Source organism: Colius striatus, chromosome 18, assembly GCF_028858725.1.
Source record: "Colius striatus isolate bColStr4 chromosome 18, bColStr4.1.hap1, whole genome shotgun sequence".
Lineage (NCBI taxonomy): Eukaryota > Metazoa > Chordata > Aves > Coliiformes > Coliidae > Colius > Colius striatus.
The window spans coordinates 3,586,386-3,602,303 of record NC_084776.1 but is presented as its reverse complement, the minus strand read 5'-3'; the positions used below and the strand labels follow the sequence as shown (position 1 = coordinate 3,602,303).

At 36.1% G+C, this 15,918-nt stretch overlaps 1 protein-coding gene across 3 annotated transcripts in view; it reads left to right on the top strand.

The window, feature by feature from the left end:
* Positions 1-15,918, top strand: part of HELZ (helicase with zinc finger) — an 84,681-nt gene that overhangs the window by 45,796 nt on the left and 22,967 nt on the right. For 2 of the 3 annotated variants that reach the window (XM_062010706.1, XM_062010708.1), the window contains 7 exons: positions 294-473; positions 1,007-1,111; positions 6,723-6,901; positions 8,439-8,557; positions 9,839-9,984; positions 12,480-12,627; positions 15,223-15,406. In XM_062010706.1, the coding sequence (XP_061866690.1) occupies positions 294-473; positions 1,007-1,111; positions 6,723-6,901; positions 8,439-8,557; positions 9,839-9,984; positions 12,480-12,627; positions 15,223-15,406 (1,061 nt within the window). The remainder of the gene's footprint in view (positions 1-293; positions 474-1,006; positions 1,112-6,722; positions 6,902-8,438; positions 8,558-9,838; positions 9,985-12,479; positions 12,628-15,222; positions 15,407-15,918) is intronic. The other variant, XM_062010707.1, reaches the window with a different exon arrangement.

Sequence of the window (15,918 nt, the reverse complement as noted above, 5' to 3'; positions counted from 1 at the left end):
CTTTGCAGGTTATTGTAAGTGAGGTAATGTAAAATGAGAAGTAAATTCCTTTTTTTTCTTAAAAAAACCCCCAAGCAACAGATTTATTGCAAATATGATCAAATATTTGTCATGAAAGCATGTGATTGCTTTGCTAGATCTGTTGATTTGTTTCAGTGTGTCTCAGAATGACACCACCAGTGCAGTAGCACGTAGACTGATTTCTTTACAGCTTTTGAGATCTTACCTTGTTTCATTACTGACAGTGTATTGTCATAGCTTCTGGTTTTAAACTGTTGTCTTCTTTTGTGCAGACAATGGGATGAGCAGTTGGACCCTCGACTAAATGCTAAGCAGAAAGAGGCTGTTCTGGCTATCACTACTCCACTTTCAATACAACTGCCTCCTGTTCTTATCATCGGTCCCTATGGGACAGGAAAAACGTTCACTCTGGCTCAGGCAGTCAAGCACATACTCCAACAACAGGATACTAGGTGAGATGGGGCACTAAATACAGACTGATACTTAAGCAGAGATGATGTCATTTTTTTTTAACCTAAGTTCAAGTGAAAGGTAGAAATATAGGATTTCCACCCAGCTTAAATACAAACAAATCCCAAGCCATCTGTCATTGTTTTGAATGAGAAAGTAATTTTCTAGTCTTAGCCTGTATCTGCCAGTTTGAACAAAACTAATTAAAATTGGCACTGTGTAGAATGACTGTAATTTGCTTGAGATGGAAAGTTTTGTAGTATGCTAGATAAGAAGAGCTGTTCCTTACTTAAAATCAAGTCTAGATTAATAATCACAAAATAATTATTGAAGAACTGTTTGAACTTTAAATTCTTTCATAGCTGAAGGATTCACGTTAAAGGGCTGAATCATTCAAGCTACGGGTAGCTTAGGGACTAGTTTCATTAAGACAAATGTGCAGGAAGTTGTCCACTGTTTCCTTTTTTTTGTATTCTACTGCTTTGAATTGTTTTCTGTTTCTTCATTGCTTTTTTATTTGCACCATTTATTCCAGCAGGATTCTCATTTGCACCCATTCTAATAGTGCTGCTGATCTCTACATAAAGGATTATTTACATCCATATGTAGAAGCAGGCAATCCCCAGGCAAGACCTCTCAGGTATTTTTTTAAGGCTTATTATGTATCTATAAAATACTATTCTTAAGAAAAGGTGTCTATAAAAAAGGTTAAAGAACTTTAAAGGTTAAAGAGCATATTGGCATTACCAGCAGTGCTTTTAAAAACATAAACTAAAAGGAACGTGAAACATTGTCAATTTTGGGTCATTTGTTAAATAAAAATAAAGACATCCTTTTTTAAGGTTTTATTATTCTGTTGGTAAATGTGTCTTTCCTAATCAGCAAACTTTTGATATGCTCCTCTAAAAGCTACAATGATAAAATAAAATGAACTTGAATTGTATTTTAATTCCAGAAAATTTTTGACTCACATTTACAGTGATTATTTGCAAACTGGTGCTACCCACCTGGCTTTGGGATGAAAACTTTTGATATCATAGGAGCTGCATATTTAGAGAATCATGTGAATGTAGTTTGGCCTCTTCTGATAAGTCAGTTTGATGTTATTGTATATGTGCTATAAATGTACTGAGGTATTTTGGGGAAAATGATTAAGGAAAAAAGATGAAGAGGTGGACTCTTTAAGAGCAAGGAGGGTAAAGTTGCACAGAAATATTTAAGGAGGGTTTATTTGTGGCAGAAACCTGCTCCTGGGAATATTTTGTGCAGTAATCACAGTATATAATGTGCAATGCTAGCTTGGTGTATATTTTAAGTTCTGGGCATCTTTTTCTGAATGACATTGTGCAAATTTATTACATGACTAAGAAAATTACTCTTTATGTTTACTTGCTAGCTATTAAAAGCCATCCTAGACTTATATTTTATGCAATATCAGTAAAGCCAGTGAAGTTATGTGAAAGGGCTAGATTTACAACAGGTGTAAATACTCTTAGGTTTGCTGGCTTTAGTTGCCATGTGGCATTTTACAGCCAAGGATCTGACCAAGGAAAAGAAGGCTTGTTTTTGAAAAGTTAGTGTTTATCTGATTGTATTTCAGCATGGATTATCTTAAGGTGGTTTGTAAAGCACTTTGTGATGAAAAGCATTATAGTGCCTTAATTTTGTGATGGGGAAAAATAAGTGTAATTGATACACTTAGGAAAATTGAAACATGGGTTAACAGAGCAAGGAGTTAAATATAGTTTAGTGGTTGCCAGGCTTTTGTTACCTGTATTCAACTCCATAGATCAGTTTCAGAAATAGTTATTAAAAATATACATAAACAGAAATGGTGTTTTTCTTATGGTTAATAAATGCATAAATATTTGCCAAGAAAATTATAGCACAAAATGTTTGAATTTAAGAGAATTGTCATAATACTTGTTATGAAGCCTTCAGAGAGTGCTGCTGTAGATTGTGTGGAATTGTTCAAATAATCATGATACATCTATAAAAAGTTAAAGTTTTAGCAAATGGAGGCACCTCTGGAATTGAGTGTGTGTGTGTGTATATATATATTTATGGATCCACAAGTATGTATATCTTCAAGTAAAAAATACTACACCTAATTGAGAAGCATATGTTGTTTGAAAGCTAAGTACATGTTGACATGATCTAGCAGGAGTTAAAGGGTTAATTTATCTCAGTGGTAAGGTAGAGCTATGTGAGACTCCTTGCACACAATTAATTATGGATCTGTTACCTTTCATATTGACTGCTGTCAAGATGTATTTCCAAGTTAGAAGCATTAGTGTTAGGTTAAACAGGGTGCTCTAAGCTTCTTGCAATATTTTAACAGAAAACTCAAGTGCAGTAGAAGCAGTTAATTATCAAAGCTGCATGTGCTGCTTGCAAAGCTTGATGTGTTTTTAAAGGGCTCAACTGTTTGCTTTAGATTTTTTTTCCTTAATTAGTCTACAAGTGATGAGTTGGCTAAATAGTATCCTTGCTGAAAATGTTGCTGTATCTTAGTGAGGAACATCATACTATTTATGTTGTTTTTAAAGAAGGAAAGCTTAATTATTTAACATTGACTGAGTACTGGAAGTGTGTAAATAGTTCTGTAAATTTCTGTGGTAAGATGTACACAAAATGCATTATCCTGTCAGTGATGCAACATAAAAGTTTGAAGCCTGGAGGTTGGGGGGTTTTATCAGGTTATAAATTCTTACTTTTTCTTTCCTAACAAGATAACTTTCTTTGCCTTTTGTAAAACTTGGAGTCAGAATGAACACTAAGAATTTATGTTGGGTCTAAGTTCTGCACCTAAATAAAATACCAGTGAAGCCTGAAGGCCAAATTCTCCTATTCCTGATGCTCGTAAACAAATTTGTAACCAGGAAAGAAAAAAGTGCCCCTGGGTTTGATTAGATGATTCAAATGTTTTAGGAGTACACTCCAAAACCTGCCTCTTAATGAAGAAACTTGACACTGAAACAATTCTGTATACTTATGTAAATTAATGCAGAAGTGTTTCTGAAAGTTAAAAACCCCAACCGTAACCTACACTTAGGAGGAATGAGTGTTCCTTCGATTAAGTGCTTCTGTTAGGTGCCAAGACACTTGATTTTAAGTATGGAGATGCAGGCACCTTTAGCTGATGAGTCAGAGCCATAAGAGGTAGTAATTGGCTCGTAATTTGTATACCCTTTTATTTTGTGGATGTGCTTGTCTCCATCACCTGCTAGAGTCTTGTACTGGAGCTGGGTACTTCAGATTATCACTGTCTCCTAAACACTCCAGTCGAGACCTAGGAAGGAAATAACAGCAGTTTTATCTATATGTCTCTGGGAATATGGTGATGGGGTTATAGTCTCTTTATTACTTCTATTTTACTTGCATATTTCATAATATGCAAGAATTGTATTCATATGCTGGATTTGTATTTAATACTAGGGAGAAAGGAAAGATGTTGAAACTGACTTTGTCTGTATGTTGAATATTTTAGTTATTCCTAAAGATGTTATTGCTGACTATCATCAGTTCAGCAATGTCAGGAAATAAGTTGATTCTGTTAAAAATATCTCATCTGAAACCTCTCTGGTTATTTAAAAGATATTTTGATATCATCTGTGTATAAGTACTGCAGGTAGCTTAGTATGTGGCTACTAGCTTCAGGAGATACCTAGGCTATAAAAACTAAACAATCAGAGCAAACCAGAGTTTCAATTAAAGCTCAAACCAAAACACAACAGGTTTTAAAAGACCAGTGAGTTCTTTTCCAAATTGCTTGGAGGAAAGGTTTCACACTGTAAATGGTAGTAATTTATCTTATCACGTTAGTTTGTAAAATAAATGTCTTTTCAGTCAATTGCTTTCTTTTTCTTTGAAACTCTGGTGCTTTTCTTATGCCATCCTCAAAGGAGGATTGATTAAAAAGTTAACTTTCCGGTGATAAGACAGGTTCATATTTTCTGCATCTCAAGGAGTGTACTTGTTCATAAGAATAAGCGAGTGTGAAGATAGACCAAAAGAAATGGAAGAGGGAAATCAGGTGTTTTTACCATTTTCTTTAGGCTTCTTGGGACTACTTAGGTTATTTTTTTCCCTATAGTCTTTTTAACAGAGACTTGAAATGAGGCTGCTAGATTCCTTTTCCTCTAAGCTTCTGTGTTCTTTTTGCTTGAGGGAGTTCAGGTGAGAAATAACTGCACAAAATCTGAGGAGCTGGGATTGGAGTTTATTCAAGAAGAATTCTTTGGAGCACAGCCTGAAGGGAAAATCCTTTGTTGAGAACTGGGAGGACTTAGTGTTTTCCAGTTTGGAACAGGGAAAGCTTGTTCAATGTGGCTTACTTGTATCACGACTTTTTCGAAGTAGTCACATCTGTCAGGTGTTTTTATGCCAGTGGTGAATAATAGCTCTGGGATAGCTTTTTGATCTCACATCAAAATAAAAGAAATTAATGGGTAAGCAGCAATGCAGTTTGAAATGCTGTCAGCCAATCTGTGAGTCACCCATAGTTGAATTTTTATAATAAAAGACAGTGCATGGTATAATAATGTCTAATAACCATAATATTTTGCATTTCAATAGCACCTTTCATCCAAGAATCTCAAAGTGCTTTACAAACACAAACTCACAATAAACTCATTAATCCTCACAGTACTCCTGTGAGATGGTAGGTGAGTATTACCCTCAGTTAACACTGAGAAACTGAATCTTGTGAAATCTGACTGGATGGCAGATAACCAGAGCAGGGATTATCTTGCTTCCATTACCTTGCTGTAGCTATTAGGCCATGACTTTGTGTTGTTACACTCATGTAATAACAGTTTACCAAATAAAGCTCATGAGTGTGGTGGCTGATAAGAAAGAAATATATTGAGGTAACATCAGAAGGTTCTTGTTCTGAGGAGGACCCTGGAGTGTGGTGTTTGCCCCGGCACTGAACCCAGTCTGAACTGCGGCTACCTTTGGTTGCAAAGTGTCCATATTGGTTAATTGTGTTGTCAAATTAAGCAGCCATTCAGACTATGGCAGCACCTTTCCACCTCCTTGCATTTCATTTTGTTCTTACTGTCCAAAATGGACATTGTATTTTTACAAACCAAACTTACTGTAACCCTAGTAATTGCTTCTCTCATGTTGTAAGGAACTGAGCCATAGTTTTCACACATGATACCAAAGTCTAGTCAGTACAATCCTGTTTTACACTTAGGTGCCTAGTTACACTTTTCCGAACATAAATAATGAGTAGATAAACTGATTAGCATTAACTCAAATTAGTTTAAATAATTTCTTCTTAATTTGCTTTGGGAATAAGCTGATTCTGAATATTAATATCTGTACAGTAGTTTCCTGTAGTTTAAAGGTTCTGCTTTAGATGCACAGTTCTTCCTTGATGCAGATTGTATTCTTGAGGAACACCCCATAGATAAACCCTTTGACATAATCACCTAGACCTTCAGTGGATGTCCTGTGGTATATTTCTATATATCTCTGTGGAGTTACTTGTAGTGTTTTCTAGGGCACAGAGTTCCTCCTCCACTTAGCTAGACTAGCCATAACATTTTATCACTTCTTAAGAGAAATTAATCATTGATCTCATGATATAGTGACTAACATTATGTGTCATGGAAAGATATTCATGGTCCAATGCTTTGCAGACAGTGTCTGATGTTTTAGGCTTTAGCCATCCTCTTTGGCACTGTTTTCTCATTCTTTTGTGCCATGTGTGATAGTTATGGCCCTGCATGATAAAAAGATGAATACACTTCCTGTTTGGTTCTTAAGACTCAGAAGAGATGTAGTATGATTAAAAAGAAACACAAGATTAATGTCTTTTGAAAGTATTTACTGTTGTCCCTTGAACTGTGCAGACTACTGCAGCCCTGACAGTTCCAAGACTATGGACTATATTTATATTTCAACTGACGAAATATTGCTTTAAAATGAGGTTACTGATAGTGAAGTAGACATGGATGTGATGGTCACAGAACTGAAATGTATGAAGGATTGACAGATTTTCATATGTGAATTAATCCTTGGTAACTCTTCATGTGTGTAGTATTGCACTGCAGCAAACAGGGAAAGGTAGATCCAAGGCATTTTAGCATATCCTGGCTTGTAATCTTAAAATAGTCATCATGTTTTGCTTCCTGAAGGTTACATCTGTTTACCAGAAAACAGAATATTAATGTTTGAAATATTGGGCTGTCACTGTGTTTAAATTCTATAGAAAATAAGCCCCTTTTTTTCTTTTCTAGGGTATATTTCAGAAATCGCTGGGTAAAGACTGTCCACCCAGTTGTGCATCAGTACTGTTTGATTTCAAGCACACATTCCACCTTTCAGATGCCACAGAAAGAAGACATTCTTAAGCAAAGAGTAGTAGTTGTTACTTTAAATACATCACAGTATCTATGTCAACTGGATCTTGAACCAGGTAAGACAATTTCTAAACAAGAAATGTCCATGCTTGAGAATTATCTTCTTAGGAGTGTCAGTTCCTCACCTAATTCTTTGAGCTGTTAAGAAATAAAGCGAGTAAGCAATGATCATCTTAAAATGGTCATCTTTTTTAATGAAGAAATGTTTATTACAAAGCTATAAACTACTGGCATTCAAATTAACCTTTTGCCTATTCTGTTTTTTCCTTAATTAAAAATAAAATCAATAAAGAAGCAGTGCTATCTATGATCTGGTGTTTCTGAGATCCAAGAGGGAAAATTCTGTTTGAGATTCTGGCTTTGAATATTATGCTCATTAAGGTCACTACTCAGTGGAGCATGTAAGCATAAATACACACAGAGAGCTTTTTATCTTGTTTTGTGAAATTGTTTAGCTTTGCAAGCAACTCCCACACATACAAGCCCATGCTATGTTAACGTGATGCTTCTAGGTTTGTTTTCTAAACCGAAATACATGATACTGATGTTTTTTGGACAGAGGCTGCTTAGAGTTTCTTGTTTTCTTGATCTCTAAATGAAATCCATCTGCTTTTTGGAGCATGTGGAATTTCTCTATAGAGGTTGTTATGGTTAGTTTTTTATGACTATGTTTAGGTGCTTGTTGCAATAAAAAAAACTAGTATGGAAATTTATGGTAAATATTTTCTGGCCTTTAGATGGAAGTTTATGCTTCGTTTGGCAATGAGCTATGTACAGTGGTGCCATAGGAATGTATGTGTAGCTGTGTCATTCATATTTTCCTAATAAAATTGCTACATTTTTATGCATTTAATCCAAATTGTATGATACACTAAGTCCTCTAATACTTTGTTTTAAACCTTAATAGATATACCAATGTATAAACTCATTTCTCTTCTATACCTGTCCTGTATTTACATTTCCTCAAATGTAAGTTTGTTTTGGCCCAGTTTTTTTTTCAAGTGCATGTTATGCAGTGCTTAGATTCCCACTCACACAACAAACCTTTTGGTCCAATATTATGGCAAGACTGAATAAAAATTTTCCTTCAACTTCTGTTCCTTTTTTCCCCCTGACATTCCTTAAAGCCCATAACCAGCAAAGTGCTCAGGTATGTGTGCAATTTTAATGGGAAATTCAGTATATAAAATAGTACTCAAATACATGAGGAAGTCCTTTCATTGTCCAAAGCTCTTCAAGCCTCATGGTGATGAAAAGATTTTCAGATTTCCATCTGCTGAGTAAAGTGCCAAGAGACGCTGTCTCTTGATATAAGGAAAGCTCAGATTAAACTCTTGTTTAACTTCATGTATATCATCAGAGACTGCTAAGGTCACTAGCAATCAGTTGACCACTGTTGGTCATTTGATGGGTTTGAAATTGTGTGGTTTGTAGTAGATGTTAGAAACTAATTTGTGTAAGCCATACAGAAATTTTTCTAGTTTTGGTTACTATCAGAAGACAGAACTTTCAGTACAGTTTCTTGCATTGTCATCACTGTTTATTTTGTCATATTTCAAGTTTCATTTATGTGCTGATATCTCTATTTTACAGGGTTTTTTACACACATTCTGTTAGATGAAGCTGCACAAGCTATGGAGTGTGAAACTATCATGCCTCTAGCATTAGCTAATAAAAACACAAGAATTGTCTTGGCTGGAGACCATATGCAGGTAAGAGCTGTAGAATTTCTGAATGTAAAGTGTATATATATAATATTTCTGTTTATGTATTCAAGTTATTTATCTATTCCAAATTTTATTGTCAATTTCTAACATAGCCTCTCAGTGTTTCTGCTAAGTGAGGATGTGCTGTTGTCTCCATTTTACAGTAAGGGAATTGAAGTCCAAGGTTACATAGGAAATCTGTGATGGAACAGACATAGGCTCAGTCAACCACTGAACTATATGCAAGTAAAATTTAATTTCAAAGAGGTAGATGCATAAATTTCACTGGCCAGATAATACATGGGGAAGGCAAGGAAAGTTAATGCATGTTGTTTGCATAAGATACAGAGACAGTTATTATTACAGTCATGGTAGGAGTTTTTCCTACTCTTTAGGACTGCTATTTCCTGTTGATTTTTTGAAAGAACTGAAAAATATGGAGAATATGTTATGATTTAGAAAACTTGGGTTTTTTTTATTAGAAGCATCATCTGTTAAGGACTTGAAAAAGTAAGAAATAGGAAACTGAAACTGAGGAGTGCCTTTATGTTCCTGCCATGTGCCTGGCAGTTGCTTGGTTACTTATTTTGTTGATTTAGGACAGATTTATTTGTTTTTATAGATTTGCCTTTAATTCTCTCAACATTTCACAATAGCAATAGGATGGATTTTGCTTTGGTACAGTAATAAACTATAAACTAGTAAACACAGATGTTGCTACCTATGATTTAGTACTACTAGATCATTGCAAATCATGATGATAGAATCCCAAGGACTGGGACAGTGCTTTTTAAATATAAATCTCAAAAGTGCTTTTTAAAAGATTGGAGTTCTTACCATTTCAGACTAGATTGCAGCAGAGTTGTCTTGACTTGGTCAGTGTGTCTCAGGTGACAAGCTTAAACACAGTTTTGGGATGTGCTGAGTTCTTTTTGGATGAGTGGGGTATTTTGATTGGGTGGTTGTATTTTTTTGTCAAACAGCTTCTGCTTTGAGTTATTAATCTGTGCAAGCCATAAAGGAAAAACTTAGATATAAGAGCTCTTCTCTTTACACAATTATTGTACGTTTTATCGTTCCTTTAAGAGGTTAGTGGTCTTTTGTCACTTTCACAGTAGGAATGGTTGTTTCTATGGTATAACTGTGGTATATGTCTTCCAACTATCAAATGTACAGCAAAAGTAAAGTTTCATTTTTGTTTTGATGCAAAATACATATGTTGGGAGCATGAAATTCTAAGTCCACATATTTAGTTACGTTTTCTTTGTATGTGTGTGTCTATTACAGCTCAGTCCTTTTGTCTACAGTGAATTTGCCAGGGAAAGAAACCTTCATGTTTCATTGCTTGATCGGCTCTATGAGCACTACCCTGCAGAGTTTCCATGCAGAATCTTGCTGTGTGAGAACTATCGCTCCCATGAAGCTATCATCAAGTAGGTGTGAACTTTTTCACTGTATCATGCGTTTCTTTTACTGGTGTGAGTGAACAAAACAACTCTTGAGTCAAGCAGAGCTGAATGGAGAAGCATTACATCTGTAACGAAAACTTTAGTTGTTTCAGGGTTAATTAGTTGAATAATTCTTTGTTACTAGGTTGAAATTCAGTCTCCTAGAACAGATGTCAGGGGTTCAGGTAATTGTATTACAGATCCCTCATTCATATGGGGATGCTTTGGCTGCAGAACTTGCACACAAAGCCAAGGAGGAGCTAACTTTCCCTTTTAACCATTAAGGAGTGTATTATAAAGGGTCTGTGTTTCTTTGAACTGTTTCAGAGTTTTAGAATTACTGGGGTGGATTATCCTGCTCTAGTAAGCTCTGTGCAATGAAAGGAACATATGGATATACAACTACAGACAGGAAAAAGTAGGTCAAATTTTGGGCATGTTTCTTTCCTGTTGTCCTCTTCTATATCTTCTTTCAAGACACATTAATCAGTGGGTTTGCATTTTTATGGTATGATAAACTAATGGCTGCTAGTATAATGAGCTCATCCATGAGCTGTGCTAGAGAGAATAAGTGTAGTCATGGGGAAAAATGCTAAAGTTTAAATCCTGGCTCAAATATATACTGAGGAACGTTATGTTGGTATCCAGTCATACTAATTAGGTCATCTGTGTTCAAAGCTAAAGCAGAAGTATTTAAGTGCTCTGGGGAATCAAAAGGGAGAATGTAACATATTTTGTTACACAGCTTGATCTGTCTTCATTTTATGGACTTTGTAATTATAGACTGAATGATGCTAGATTTCTCACACACATCTTGAAATTGTAACTTCAAATGAGACAGAATCTGAAAAGGAAAGGATTGTTTCAGTGTTTGGTTAGAGATCACTTCCATGAAATTTACCTCAGAAAGATCATGAAAATTCACTTCAGCAGTTGGAGTTCAGACAGTGAGTTCCTAGAAAGATCTCCTGTGGTGAACACTGAGGTAAGGATGGCAGAAATACCACCAGTTCACTGCCTAGTGCAAGTCCACTGTACCTAATTCTGCTAGAAAATATTGCTGTGTGAGGTGAAACCTGCTAAATACTTTGATGGTGGTCCATTTAGGAGATTGTCTCAAGCCTGCTTTTTTTTAACAATGTGGAATTTCCCCTGACAAATGAGACCATGGAACTTAAGACAAAAGTAAGTGTAGGAAGATGGTTCTTGGTGGGCTTGTTAATCATAACTAGCTAACTAAAGTAGAGACCCCAAAAGAAATTAAGGAAAGAACAAGCCATTAGTTCAGCCTGACTTTGGAGCTGTAATTGGGAAAAAAGTCCTTGTAGAAAGGGTGTTTTATTGTTGAAGGAGAACTCATTGCTGAGAATTTGCGGTAGGAACTGTTAGTTTTGCTCATTGGCAACAGTGGACTGCTGCAATTAAATCCACAGAAGAATTGCATCTCCTTCAGGATGATCCAGTGTAAGCCAGTTCTGGTGAGTAGTGGGCTGCAGTTGTTTGGTGATGATTTGGTAACAGACTAGTCTCTAGCTTTTCATCGTAAACTGCAGTAGTTAGAAGCCTGGAAGAACTTGGTGGGCCACAGGCCCTGGCTTTTGTTGTCCTCGTGTCAGGCTGTATTCATCTTACTGCATCCACAGAGCTTTATCTGAGGAACATTTAAGATTGGAGCATTTAAGGCTGAGCATTCAAAACTTAGATTATACCACAATTCACTAATTAATGAAATCCAGTACATTAGTTTAGCTCTTTCGTGCAAGCAACAGTATACAAAACAGTGTTACTGATAGTAACCTACAGACCTTTGTTGCTGGCTTTTTGCCTTACTCCATTCAGTTTGTGTTCTTCAACTCCTGCTTCTCATCATGGAAGTAATTCTTCCTTCATTTCTTCTTCAGTCAGCCAGCTTCTGTAATGGCTGTGGCCAGCAGAGAAAATATGTTCTGATTGTGTTTCTGAAGACTAGCAACATAGATTGGTCTGGAGTAGAAGAGGGAAAGCTTGCTAGAAAGCTGAACACTTGGCCTGCGTTGTGCTCTGTACACATGAAATCTTTAGTAAATGAATCTTCCAGGTTCAACAACTTTTAACTGATGTAGGCAGTCATTCTTCAGCCAGCCTGGGGAGTAACCAGTGCCAGACAGCAAGTGTTCCTTTTGCCTGGTTTCAAGCCACCAGAACTTTTGAGTGAAACATTAGTCAGAATGTTCATAACTTTGTCAGGCTTCTTAGATTAGAAGAAAATACTGCCTTTGTAGAAAAAGTGTTGGAAAAGCATGATTTAGTGCCTTCTGCTCCATCTGTAGTATGGAAATACCAGCTCAGAGAAATCACTTGAAGATGCCGAGAAGTAATCAGTGGTTCTGTTTTCCTTATGAAGTATTTTATGATCACATATTTCATCAGTGAGATTTGCATATTTTATCAGTAAGCTCGTATGTAGACTCCACATTTTATTCTGTTTTGCCTTGTTACAGTTATACATCTGAACTTTTCTATGAAGGCAAATTGATGGCAAGTGGAAAGCAGCCAGCACACAAAGATTTCTACCCTTTGACTTTCTTCACAGCACGTGGAGAAGATGTGCAAGAAAAGAATAGTACAGCTTTTTACAATAATGCAGAGGTAACTCTTCAGCTTTATTCTTGATTGTTTTCTTAAAGCTCCATTCCCTCAAAATTTGTTGGTTTATGCTTAGTGTAGGTGGAAGACACAAATTGTCCTCTACCAGGAGAGGTGAACATGGAGTTTGCTAACCATGAAACACTGAACATTGCAATTGTAAACATTTCCACTAATTTATCTTGGTTTTTTTCTTTGCAAATTGCAAGCTGCATACAATTCTCTCAGCCTCATTCCACGGGATGTCTTTCCTGATAATTTTTGTGACATTCTGATGGATGTATCTTAGCAACTGAGAGTAGCTGCAATTTGAAGTAAAACTTAGATATCTTTGAGTGTTGTAGAAATGTTCCCACTCAGATAAGAGTCCTCTGGAGAAACATTTCATATTTGCTTTAATATGTTTAAGATCAGTATCTAACATCATGTGCAGAAGAGATCTTTTTTTAGGTGAGAACTTATTCTCAATATGTTTGTTGCACATAGGTTTATTTGTATTCTTCAAAAATTACTGTCATTCTCATTCCTTCCACTGAGTTTAAAAAATTCCCAAAACCCACAAAACCAAACACACCCTCTCACCCCCCACACTCCCTTCCCACACCTCCTCCTCACCTTGGCAATACTTCTTACTGTGGAAGGTGCCATTTTCCAGTCACCTCAAGTTGAGAGAGAGTTGACCCAACTCCTATTTTTTCCCCCCACCAAAAAGATAGCTTAAAAAAAAATGTCCTTCATGTTTGAAGAAAAACAAAGAAATATCACTAATTCTATCATGAAGAATTTAGCTGAAGTTGGATTGCAGTTGAGCAGCAGTGTTTGTTACGCAGCACTGCAGAGCTGCCTGGGTTTCCTTTGTTGGTCATGGTGTAATCCATCTGACTCACAATTTTTAACCTTTTTGTTGTTGTTATGCTGCACGTGCTTTGCATTCTCTGATGTATTAAAATATCTGCTTAAATAAGCTCTAATGACTTCTGGACACAGAACTGAAAAGAAACTGAAGGCACCTGACTACTTCCATTAGTCTACTTGGATTGCTTTGCCATTTAAAAAAGTTGTAAAAAGCCTAAATATATCTTCAGTGGCCAAGTAACTGTCTGAAAATTGTGAGTCATTAATAGCTACAGGGAGGAATGAAGGACAACAGCAGCTTAAACACCAACATGAAAAACTGAAATTCAGATGATGAGGGAGATTTTTGCTGTTTGACCCTTAATGGACTTTTTCTTTGGGGCATCTCATGGTTCATTGGTGCCTGTATTAAGTATTAATCTGGAAAATACACTTTCCCTTTTTGGTCTTAATTCTAAAGGTATCTTATATGGTGTTATTTCTAAATACATACAGAGAAGCTGTGTGCTTTCAGAGTAGCTTGGCAAAATACCTGCAGAAGATATTTTTATAGATATCAGAGTTTATTCTAATACCCCTTGTCAGTAGAACTAAGAAGTCAGTCAGCATGAAACAACAGACTTCTTGCACTTAGGAACTACTATGCTCTGTACCATTGTACATACCTATTGTGATTTATGTTACTTCTCATGTTCCTGAAATGTCCATAAAAGTGCCTAGAATTCACACTTAGCTATTTGAAGAAGAGATAATATAAAAACTAAGCATTACATTTATTTTTAGTGCCCCCTCTCCCCAGCCAAAGATAACTGGATGAATAGAGAAGAATGTGAAGAAAACTTGAGGTTCTTGTGGAAAGACAATCTGCTTAGCTTCCATTAGGAGACTGAGCTTGCCTTTGTGATGCTATAGGAAAACTGCATTCCTCAGTTATCATGCTTTAAATAGCTGAACAAATATTTATTAAATGACACATTGACTTTTTAAAATGCCATATTGAATGTAAATGTTTAAAACAAATACAAAGGAACCACAAACTTGCCATGAAGTTAGTCAGAAACACCTTCTGGAGTGCAGTATCTGTTCTGTGATGAAACAGAAGCTGCAATGCCTGGTGCATGTTGGCAGGAGGTTACTTTGAGCCTGTCTCCTCACAGGATGAGGTTTTCAGATTTTATTACTCATTAGGCTTCTCGGGTAGCATACTTAATAGTATTTCACAGAGATGAACGAGAAGTTGATGAATAATCTGGAACTCACGATGATATCCGTTGGAATGGGAAGTGATTATGCTCTGGTGTACATATTCTCTTTCTAAAGTTATCTAATTCTAATGTGACATACTTAAACTCCAGAATAAAAATAAAATAATCCCTATTTAGGCAGTATATTTACTTATGGAAAGCAGATATAATATGGTAAGAAAGGTCCTACTGCACTTGACATTTGTGTAATAACGTAAGCATGACAATGTTATTGTAATTTCCCAGCTTCAAAGGTGACATTTTTGTGGGCAAACTTTTCTTTCAAGATTAAAAATAGGTACTGTATGGTAAATGCCTTGTTTTAATACATGATATTTTAGAGTATCACTGTAGAATGCAGCAGTATTGCTTGTTCAATAAAGCTGTGTAATACTGTGTAATGTAAATATTTTAGAGCTTTAAAATGCAAATTGTCTTTCCATATCAAAGAATGATCTTCAGTGGGGCATCCTTTTAAGAATTCTGACTTTCTTTCAAGGTGTTTGAAGTCGTGGAGCGTGTTGAAGAGTTAAGAAGAAAATGGCCTGTTGCCTGGGGCAAATTGGATGATGGCAGCATCGGTGTGGTGACGCCTTACGCCGATCAAGTGTTCAGAATCCGGGCTGAACTTCGGAAGAAAAGACTGTCTGATGTCAGTGTAGAGAGAGTGCTGAATGTTCAGGGTAAGGAACAGTCATATGTCTCACAGATATGCTAAGGAAGTAAAAAATGTGACTGGTGAAGTGAGCTGAGAATTACTAAAATAATCTTGAAATGATCATAACAAAAGCAGAGCTGTGCTATGGGCCATAAGAACTGATGTATGAAAATGAAAGGGTCAGGTATGCTGATTAGATGTTATTCCAATATTGTATCTCAAAAGCAATAAACTCATGGAGGTGTGTTTTTCAAAAGGAAGTTCGAACTTACTTAAATAACTCGAGTGAAAAATGTGAAAGTTGATGGATTTTTATCATAAGGGGGAAAAACAGGGTTCAGTATAAAAATGTAACAGGGCTTTAGCCTCAAAAATATTTTACTGATTTTTGCATTTGTGGAATAGACTGTAAAAAGGAGTCCATGAGTTCAAAATTTGTTCCTGGAATCACACAGATAACAAGAATTTTGTGTAGGCACAGCCTGTTGCTAGGCTGCGCTTTTAGTCAGTAATAAACAAAGGAAGATAATACAGTAA